This window comes from Phocoena phocoena, chromosome 3, assembly GCF_963924675.1.
Source record: "Phocoena phocoena chromosome 3, mPhoPho1.1, whole genome shotgun sequence".
NCBI lineage: Eukaryota > Metazoa > Chordata > Mammalia > Artiodactyla > Phocoenidae > Phocoena > Phocoena phocoena.
Window position 1 is genome coordinate 162,431,086 of NC_089221.1, and position 10,458 is coordinate 162,441,543.

A 10,458-nucleotide genomic window follows, 5' to 3' on the forward strand; every position below is an offset into this window, starting at 1 on the left:
GGCCTCCTGCCTCTTTTGTTCCTGGACCCCACCTCCACCTCATGCCACAGAAGCCCCAGGGAGGGAGGCTTTCACAAACCTTGATCGTGCCATGTTTCTCCCCTGGAAACTAGGGCTCCAAAGCCCCAACTTCACAGGGGATGAAGGTGTCAAGGACCAGGAAAATTGGAGGACAAAAAATGGTCTGGTACTGTACACATTTTCCCCTCTCTCCCTACCCGTCAAAGGAGTCCATGGAAAGTCTTGGCTGGGAAGGGGGACTATAGGAGAAAGGGAGGCGACTGTTTGCGAAGGCTGCACACATTTTTGCCTCTGTATCCACATCCAGGTCTGTGTGCGCTAATGGTGGAATGCAAGGCATTGAATTTTACTGAAAAAGTCCTCTGTGGAGGGCTGGGGTGACAGGGGACAAGGGTCTTGAAATTATTGGTCAAGATGACTCGCCCACAGCCAAGCTGGACCAATCAGCTTTGGACCTTCGTAGAATGATGGTGGGGTAGGGGCATACAAATCTTATAAACAACACTGATACCAACACCGTGTGTTTTTCACATTCTCGTCCAGATCGGTGATCTCCACTAAGCAGACCCTTTGAGAATTGTCAGAGCCATTTCTCAGCTTGGGGCAGTGAGAGGGCTTCCTGCAGGAGGGGTCAGGGAGCTAGGCCTTGGAGGGTAGGAAGCAGTCTAAAAAGGAGGCCAGTTGGGGGTTGCAGGAGGTGGCCCAGGAGGAAGGACCAGCATGGCCCTAGCTTGGAACAGCAAGTATTTCTAAGGGCCTCAGGGCAGGAGACAGAGTGGGTGAGGGCAGCTGAGAAGCTCAGGAAGGTCAGGGGACAGATCTGAGTGTTATAAAGATCCCACTGAGACCACCTGGGGGGTGGTTGGAGGGGAGGAACAAATGGAGCTCCCTCTGGCTCCCTCCTGGATCCCCAAGTCTGCCCTTACACAGGACAGGCCGAAGTGGAGAGTGTTTGCACCACCCCAAAGTGGGTGGATAAACGCCTGGCTCCCTCCTCCCTCCGGTGGAAATCATTGGGTCAAGAGATCAAGGGATATGCCCATTTAAAAGATGAAGAGTGTAGTGGCCGCTCCAGCGCTCCCACAGCCCAACATTCACGGTCCCCACTGCCTCTTGCTGCAAGCGATTGCAACCCAGACTGAGCCCTTGACCCAACACCTTCAGGAGCTGGAGCGTAAATAGCCCAGCCCATCACCACTGGGGTGGAACCACTCTAGGTGCCCACTCTGTGCGGTGCCCTAGGGCCCCCAGCGGGCTGAGCACGGCGTCACCTGCTCGTTGGCGCCCCCTCCAGGGCTCCTCCCCTTACATCCCCGTACCCCCCAACTCCGACCCCGCTTCTGCCCCCCACCCCCCTTCCCAAGCAGCGCTGGAGTCCTCCTCTCAGGGTCAGGTTCTGGAGTGGGCATCCAAGACACGACAAGGCAAGACTGAGGCCGCTGGGGAAGAGATGGGAGGACCCGGGAGGGGGTGTGGCTCTGAGCAGCGACGGTTTCGTTCACGGATACCCCGTGTGTTTTATTGATGGATACACACACACGGGAAGGGGGAAAGGAGCACCCCAACCTTGGATCCGAACAAGGCTTTCCCCCCTCCAGGCCCCTGCCGCGGAGAGGGTCGTAACTGCTGGGTCTTCTCCAAGGACACAGGGAGGGAGGTTGGGACCCCACGTGCCCTCACCTCGCCTGGTGTGAGGGGCAGAATCGGTGCCACCCCCGGGCCTACTACCGGGGCCAGCCGTCGGTAGTGGGCAGCCGGCGCAGGGGGGGCCCAGGCCGTAGGGGCTCTGCCAGGGGCCGGGCCAGGAGCAAGGGGTAGGGGAAGGCCTTTGGAAAGTCGCCGGGGCCTCCAGGGGCCGGCGAGAGGCGCTCGGACTTGATGCTGACTGGTGGGGCGGGCGAGGAGGCGCCGCGGGCTGGAGGGCCTTCCTCGCCCAGGCTGCGGCCCCCACTGCAGGGAGAGAGAGAGAGAGGAGCGGTGCCGTGAGCTCAGCGAGGGAAGCCATGGAAGTGGCATGGCTTGGGCAAAGATTGGGCAGGAGGACCTTGGGAAAGGAGGGGGTGGCGATCCCTCTTGGGGCCTCCAAAATAGCCTCCCATCCCCACCAGGACCAGTCGGGAGGGGCTAAGTGCAGAACCGGGAGTGGCCACCAGGGGTCAGCAGTGGCTGGGGCTTGGAAGACTTGGAGGAGCCCCACCCGTGAACCCGGGGTGGGAGGGAGCGTGCAAGGAGGCAGTCGGGGCACTTACCTGGGCTGGGCGGGGGTGACCGGGGGCCCATCACCCCTGGAGGGCTGCCAGGGGGCCAGGGTGGGGGGCTGCAGCAAGCCTGGGGGCGGAGGGGGGTCTCCCAGGCCATATTCTGGGGGGGGGGGCAGGAAGAGTAAACTGAGGCCCTGACCTCAGGGAGCCCCTTGCTCAAGTCTGACCCACCCCACAGGCCAGTTTTCAGTTCTGGAGGGCGGGGGAGTGTGGACCCCCGGCAGGCAGGGGTGTGGATGCCTCCCACAGCGGGTGCATACCTGGGGGACCTGCAGGGAGGAAGGGGAAGCTCCCTAGTGGGGGTCCTGGGGTGGCAGTGGAGCACGGACTCTGCAGGCTACCATAGAGGCCTCTCTGTGGAGAGACAGGGGAAAGGGGAAACTGAGGCCCACACCCAGGCCACCCTGCCCCCACAGCCCTTCCACACCTTCCCCTCACTCACCGAGGTGCTCAGTCCCCCTCGGGCCCCAACCAGGCCACCAGGCAGGTCTGGCCTCCTCCCATCCACTGCCAGGTACAGGGGCGGTGGTGTCTTGCTGCCAAGGTGGCTTGCTGAGAAGAGAGGGTGCGCAAGGCCTGGGGAGCAGGAGACCCCCAGAGAGAGGGCAGGTGGCCATGTCATCTAATGGAGTCTGAGGTCCAGAGTGATGCCCACAGCCAAGCAGGGCCAGAGCCAACATTCCCACCTTGCACAGCCCCCCTGGGACCACCACCCCTCCTCCCCCAGGGCCTATGCCCCATGCTTACCTGGGGGCCCAGCTTTAGGGGCTCCTGGACGGAAGGGGGATGGGCGGCTCTGGGCAGGCAGGGCCTCCCCAAGCCCACTGGGGTCGCAGCCTGGTGGGGGCAGGGCCCCATATGCCATGTCAGGGCTGGGCATAGTGGGAGCTGCTGGCTGAGGGCAGAGAGGACAGGATTGGCTGAGGAATGTGGAAATGAGGGCATCAAGTCCAAGACAGAAAATCCCAATGAGTTCAGTCGCCAGCCTCCACCTTCTGTAAGTCCTCACTACTCCTCCCTCTGGCCTAATGCCACATGGCCGGGGGAGCCTGTGTCTGCCTCTGTCGCTCCTTGACAGCTAGGCCCAGAGCTGAGGCTTCTTAATCAGCATAGGGTTGACCCTGAGGGGGCTTCCCAGGGTGTTTGATGAATCAAAGAAAGGAAGGAACTGGGACTTCCCTGGTGGTACAGTGGTTAAGAATCTGCCTACTAATGCAGGGCACACGGGTTCAAGCCCTGGTCCGGGAAGATCCCACATGCCACGGAGCAACTAAGCCCGTGTGCCGCAACTAATGAGTCTGTGTGCCGCAACTAATGAGTCTGCATGCTGCAACTACTGAAGCCCACGTGCCTAGAGCCTGAGCTCTGCCTCAAGAGAAGCCACTGCAATGAGAAGCCCATGCACCACAACAAAGAGTAGCTGCCGCTCACAACTAGAGAAAGCCCACGCACAGCAACGAAGACCCAATGCAGCCAAAAATTAAAATTAAAATTAAAAAAAAAAAGGAAGGAACTGTCTGCCTGTTGAACTCTTTTCCATCCTTCAAAGCCCCTGCTATAATGCCCACTTCTCCAGGAAGCCTTCTCTGCCCACCCAGGCAGAAACCTGACCCCAAATTCCATGATTCCTGGTCTTAAGTCTCTCTCTCAATCTCGGCCTCAGCCATTTGGACCTCAGAAGTGGGGGAAGGGCCCCATTCATGGCGGGGCAGGGAGTCACTTACGTAGAGCCGGGGTCGGGGCAAGGCTGGGTCACCCCCATCACCTGCCAGCCTCCGCAGCTTCTCTCCTGGCCCCTCAATCACCTCCTCTGGCTCCAGCTCTTGTCCATCAAGGCCCACGCCCCTCCGCTTCAGTGTCTGTGGAAAGGGGAGACAACAGGGTGACACTCCCCCCATCCTGGCCAAGGAACCTGGTTCTACGGGAGAGGGGAGGACCTATCCCATCCAGCTCTGTGGGCAGGCAGGGTGCAAGCACAGCCTGCTCCAGCCAAATCCTATTAACCAAAACCCCCAGTGAGTTATCACCTAGTAAGTTCCAACTATGTGTGAGAGAGGGACTGTCCTGCCCTGGGACCAGAGAGGCCCGGGTCACACAGTAGAGGCCGAGATGCACCCAGGCCTGCTGGGATTATCCTAACACTGCTTCTGAGTGTGATTCAGTTCCTCCATTCTGCACCCAGGTGCAGCCTCGGAGCCTGGCGTGCAGTAGGTGCTTAATAAATGTCAGCTGACTGAGCACCTGAGGACAACTTTATAGGTTCTCCTAAGTTGCCACCCACATAGGAGCAGTGACCAGCACACTCCTGGACCCCTGCCTCTCCTGTGCCAGCTTCTCCCCACCCTCTGCCACATTGGGGCTTCCTGGGTACAGTCCTAGCCCGCTGCTCTCTCCAGCCCAGTGGCTTTAGCTTCCCGCCCTGGGTAAAGATGCCCACATCCAAAGTGACAGTGATCTTGCCCATCCTGGGTCGTGGGTGTGAGGGCTGCCCAGCTAATGCAGGGGCTGCTCCTGCCTCTTTCTCCTGAGGATACAGCAGCTCAAGCAAAAACATTCCTGGGGCTTCCCTGGTGCCACAGTGGTTGAGAGTCCGCCTGCCGATGCAGGGGTCACGGGTTCATGCCCCGGTCCGGGAAGATCCCACATGCCGTGGAGCGGCTGGGCCCGTGAGCCATGGCCGCTGAGCCTGCGCGTCCGGAGCCTGTGCTCCACAACGGGAGAGGCCACAGCAGTGAGAGGCCCGCGTACCACAAAAAAAAAAAACATTCCTGGACCTCAGTGAGGTCTGTTTGCTTTGTGGTACCTTTTCTTCTCTGTGTCTGTACTCACCAAATGGGTAACAGGAACAAATGAGATGATGTGTGTGAGGGGCACATAGTGGGGCCCTCGATGTTTTTTATTTCCACTATCCAGGAAGTTGCCCCTAAAAGGGACACTCTATTACCCCAAACCTGCTTTGACTAGCAGCAAAGCCAAATTGCAACGCTCATCTTTTGTGCAAACCAAGAGTCCCTAGGCTCTGAGTGAGCAGAGTGTGCTGGGCTTCATGAGGCCAGGGAGGTGGGTCCCAGGGGTACCTCGAGGATGTCGGTGTTGGTGCGGCTCTCGTGAGGCTCACTGTACTCTGTGTACTTCAGTAGCACACGGTCCATGTCCGTGCTGGCGTACTGGAAGAGGCGGTTGGCGCTATTGAAGATGATGAGGGCGATCTCACAGTCGCAGAGTACACTTAGCTCATAGGCCTTCTTCATCAGCCCAAACTTCCGCTTGGTAAATGTCACCTGGACCCCGGACCCACAGGCGGGGCAGGAGAAGACAAAGATTTGGGATGGTGAGAGGGGAGGTGGAGGGGCCTAATTGTTGCCTGAACATGCCTCGTGATTCCATGCCTTTGCATGTGCTGTTCTTTCTGGCTATACTACTCCTTCTCACTTCTTAACATGGCAAACTCCTATCGATGCTTCAAAACCCAGCCCAAATGTCCTCTCCTTTGGTAAGTTTACCTTGGCCTCCAGGCAGAGCCCACACTCCCTCTCTGAGCTTCCCCAGTTCTGTGTCTCTCTCTGGTCCGGCGCTTTGAGTTGGGTGTATTTGTATTGAGTTCCATCTCCCCTGTGACTGGGGCTCCAGTCATCAAGGAGAATCAGTGAAATAATCATCATGAGAATGAGTAAAGGCTACATCTCAAACTCCTGACATTGCATCAAGTCTCCTTATTCCCTTGCAGTTCTCCCAGATGGCCAGACCTTTGCCCAGGCCATGTCCCCTGCCAGGAATGCCTTTCCCCGAACCACTGGCCCACCCACTGAACTCACCTGCCGATTCCTTTGGTCAAGAATGCGTGAGATCTGAATTTTCTTCCTCCCCATTGTCCCAGGCTGGGTGGAGTGTCCTTGGTCTGGGGGTTGGAGGGGCGGGGAGGAGAAGAGGACAGAGTAGGTGGGTGGAGAGTGGGGACAGGCACCCCAGTCTACCCCCTATCTTCCTCCTGCCCCTGCCAGGTGCTGAAAGGGAGATGATGGGGAAGATCCAGGCAGGCTGGGTCATCCCCACAGCCCACACCCTCGACCAGCCCAGGATGCAGCAAATGCTCATTGAACACCTTCAGACCAATGTTTTATAAGGAGAAGGCTGACCAAGGGGGAAAGATTGAGAGGTATGGGTGCCCCCACCTGAAGCTTTAAAGCAAAACAAGCTGGTAACTGTGGGACCTAGAGGGAGCCTGACCCCGTGTCTGTGCAGCAGGGATAACAGTGTGGTGCATTGCCCAGTGCTGCTGGAGCATAAAATGAGCTAACCCACAAAGGGCATTCAGATCTGCCTTGCAGACGGCAGGTGCTGTGTATGCACTGCTGTTACAAATACTGGCGACAGCTTAAAAGGTCTCGATAGGCCAGGTTGGAGGGCCATCCAGTGCTGGTACCCAGCGGTGCTCAGTGATCCTGAGCCTCTGAAAGTAAGCCTGGTCCACACAGCAGACACTTTTGAACTCATTCAATCCCACAATAGCCCTTCGATGAGCAAGGTTGAGGGCTGTGGTTACCAGAAAACATATATTAAAAATATATAAAACATATATTTAAAAACTGTATTGAGGGGCTTCCCTGGTGGTGCAGTGGTTGAGAGTCCGCCTGCCGATGCAGGGGACACACGTGCCCCGGTCCGGGAAGATCCCACATGCCCCGGAGCGGCTGGGCCCGTGAGCCATGGTCACTGAGCCTGCGCGTCTGGAGCCTGTGCTCCGCGACGGGAGAGGCCACAACAGTGAGAGGCCCGCGTACCGCAAAAACAACAACAACAACAAATGAAAAACTGTACTGAGAGTGGAAAAAAGACTAGAAGGAAATGCTCAATCTGGGAGTCAACGCTGGGTGGAAATTTATGGGTGAGTTTTTTCCTGATTTTAAAAATTGAGATGCGATTCACATAACATAAAACTCGCCATTTTAACGTGAGCAATTCAGTGGCATTTAGAGCATCCACGGCGTTGTACAACCATCACATCTATCTAGTTCCAGAAAATTTTCATCCTCCCAAAAAGAGACCCCAGCCCCATTAGCAGCCACTCCCCATTCCCCTCCCCCCAGCCCCTGGCAGCCACTAATCTATGTTCTCTCTCTATGGATTTGCCTGTTCTGGACACTTCTTATAAATGGAATCATACAATGTGTAGGCTTTTTGTCTTTTTTTTTTTTTTCTTTTTGATCTTTTGAATTTTCTAACATTTCTCCCTCAGTGATTATAGATTTCTATTTTAAAAATGGTGTGTGTGGGGACTTCCCTGGTGGTCCAGTGGTTCAGACTCCACGCTTCCAGTGCAGCGGGCGCGGGTTCGATCCCTGGTCGGGGAACTAAGATCCCACATGCTGCGTGGTGTGGCCAAAAAATAAAAATAAAAATAAAATAAAAAGTTGGGGGGAAGCATAAGAGAAACCCTATCCCTGCCCCACCATCCAGCGGGAGGAGGGGGGAATGCCCTGGAAAGACTTAAGCTTGGAACCCTCAGACTGGGGGATGGGGTGGGCCCAGGCAAACTGGAGAGAAACTCTGGAATCTTCCCCATGGGGATCTTGGATCTCCCTGGTGGGGGCCCCAAGGGTGAGAATGGGCAGCTCAGTGAGGGCAGCATGCACCCAAGACACGGTCCAGGACTTTCCCAGCAGCCCTCATGCAGGACTCCTTGGAATCAAGGAGTCATGTTTCCTGTTCAGTGGCACCCACCCCACTGTACAGACAGCCACTCCATGGCCCTCGAGATCCCCTCTGCCAACTCTATGACCACACTCCACTCCCCCAACCCTCCCATGTCATAGGTGGTTGAGGCCTGCCCAGGGTGAAGTGGGCCTGCTCTCAGGTCTCAGCCAGCCTCTGAACAGAAGAGCAGTCTTTAGCAAGGGAGGCCTCTCCCTCGGCCTCAGTTTGCTGTTCTGTGAATGGGGTGGGTATGAAATACAGAGTACCTGGCACAAGGCCTGGAAATGAGCTCTTGGCAAGTATAGGGAAATGTAGGCCTGTCTCTGGGAGTAGCCATACCTGCTTCCCACACCCCAGCCCGAGGGGTCTGAGCAGGGTACCTCATCTTCCCACAGACCCAGGGCTGGAAGTATGAAATGCCCCAGTCTGTCATATGTGGCTCGCAGACACACCCTACACCTTCTCTGGGTTGGGTCTCTGAGCGGTCACAGCTATGCAAATCCCAGGCCAACGAAAGCCCCCATCTCTGCCCCCCAGCTCCAGCTTAACTTGCTAAATTTAACCTCTGGGGCTAATTTTAATCCCCGGCTGGAATCAGGCTAGTTCCCACGGCTGGGGTGCATTATCCCCGCCCTGACAGGTCCCTGGGGACAGAAGGAGGGCACTGGCTGGGAGGTCTCGCTGCCAAGATGATTCAGGAAATGCCCCCCACGCCTGGGGTCCCATGGGAACATGGGACTTGGACATGAGTCTCTGGGCCTGGAAGATCAACTCTGGCCTCTTCTCAATCTGTCCCCATTTTAGACAAGGACATCCTGGTTAGGGCAGGGTTCACATAATGGGGGAGTCCCAAGAGTCAGAAGGTCAGGGGGAGTTTCTCTGAACTGAGACCCAAGAACCAGACAGGAAGTAAGTTCCAGGCAGGAGTGGCAGGTGCAAAGGCCCTCAGGAGGGAGGAGACGCACCAATAAGACTGGAGTGAGGGGAGGGTGGGAGGGAGGGAGACGCAAGAGGGAAGATATATGGGAACATATGTATATGTATAACTGATTCACTTTGTTATAAAGCAGAAACTAACACACCATTGTAAAGCAATTATACCCCAATAAAGATGTTTAAAAAAATAAAAAAATAAAAAACATGCTATCTGAACAACAAAAAAAAGACTGGAGTGAGGAGGCCAGCAGGAGAGGCTGCAGAGGCAGGGCCACTCCGGGTCCTCTGAGCTGCAGGGAGGCCTGTGAGTTTTGGTCTAAGAGCAGTATACAGCCGTGGGAGGGCTTTGAGCAAGAAGGCACACGACTTTTGGGGCTTCCCTGGTGGCGCAGTGGTTGAGAGTCTGCCTGCCGATGCGGGGGACACGGGTTCGTGCCCCGATCCGGGAAGATCCCACATGCCGCGGAGCGGCCGGGCCCGTGAGCCATGGCCGCTGAGCCTGCGCATCCGGAGCCTGTGCTCCACAACGGGAGAGGCCACAACAGTGAGAGGCCCGCATACCGCAAAAAAAAAAAAAAAAGGCACAGGACTTTAAAAACTTGGCCATGGCTGCCATGGGGAGCAGGACAGTTGGGGGCAGGGGTAGAGATGACAGGAAACTACCGGGAGGCCAGGGCTGTGTCCATCTGGGCAGAGACTGGGGGTGAGGCCCCCTCTGTGCTATGCCTGAATCTTGCACTTTAAGTCACTGTACTCTAGGGCTCTTTGGGTCCTCTAGAAGCCACTAGGTCCTCTGCCATCTCTGGAGCCAGGCCGGACAGGTGAAGATGGACTTACACAGGGGTTTGAGTCTTCTGAACTTTGATGACCTTGGAGCCCCCAATCCTCACCCAGGAACCAAAGTCATCCCCTGCCCTGGTCCTTGAGGGACCTACCCAGCACAGAGCTGACCATGCCCCTTCACTGTTCAAGCACTCCTCATGGCCCCTCACTGCCCTCAGGAAGAAGGAAGCTCCAGTCCTCAGCCTGCCATTCAAGGCCCTGCCCCAGGGACTCCCCTGGTGGTCCAGCGCTTAAGACTTCGCGCTCCCCAGTGGTTAAGAATCCGCCTGCCAATGCAGGGGACAAGGGTTTGAGCCCTGGTCTGGAAGATCCCATGTGCCGTGGAGCAACTAAGCCCGTGCGCCACAACTACTGAGCCTGCGCTCTAGAGCCCGTGAGCCACAGCAACTGAGCCCGAGTGCTACACCTACTGAAGCCCACATACCTAGAGCCTGTGCTCCGCAACAAGAGAAGCCACTGCAATGAGAAGGCCGCGCACCGCAATGAAGAGTAGCCCCCGCTCGCCGCAACTAGAGAAGGCCCACGCGCGGCAATGAAGACCCCACACGGCCAAAAATAAATAAATAAATAAAAAGAAAGAAAAATATTAAAAAAAGAAAAAAAAAGACTCTGCGCTCCCAATGCAGGGGGCCTGGGTTCAATCCCTGGCCAGGGAATTAGATCTTGCACACTGAAACGAAGATCCCACACGCTGCAACTAAGA

The 10,458-nt window shown here is 56.6% G+C and overlaps 1 protein-coding gene across 1 annotated transcript; it reads right to left on the reverse strand.

Moving 5' to 3' along the window:
• Positions 1–1,520: 1,520 nt before the first annotated feature.
• Positions 1,521–6,177, reverse strand: MEF2B (myocyte enhancer factor 2B). Its single transcript, XM_065874484.1, has 8 exons — positions 6,098–6,177; positions 5,360–5,563; positions 4,007–4,141; positions 3,030–3,177; positions 2,725–2,858; positions 2,543–2,636; positions 2,271–2,382; positions 1,521–1,971 (listed from the first exon to the last, which is right to left on the reverse strand). The coding sequence occupies exons 1-8, from the start codon at positions 6,149–6,151 to the stop codon at positions 1,746–1,748; spliced, it is 1,107 nt and encodes a 368-aa protein (XP_065730556.1). The 5' UTR covers positions 6,152–6,177; the 3' UTR covers positions 1,521–1,745.
• Positions 6,178–10,458: the final 4,281 nt, after the last annotated feature.

Coding starts and splice junctions, on each gene's coding strand:
- MEF2B (XM_065874484.1), bottom strand. CDS start 6,151: ATGGGGAGGAAGAAAATTCAGATCTCACGCATTCTTGACCAAAGGAAT. Junction 5,564..6,097: donor TTGACCAAAGGAATCGGCAG/GTGAGTTCAGTG, acceptor TCCGGGGTCCAG/GTGACATTTACCAAGCGGAA. Junction 2,859..3,029: donor CCCTAAAGCTGGGCCCCCAG/GTAAGCATGGGG, acceptor CCTGCTCCCCAG/GCCTTGCGCACCCTCTCTTC.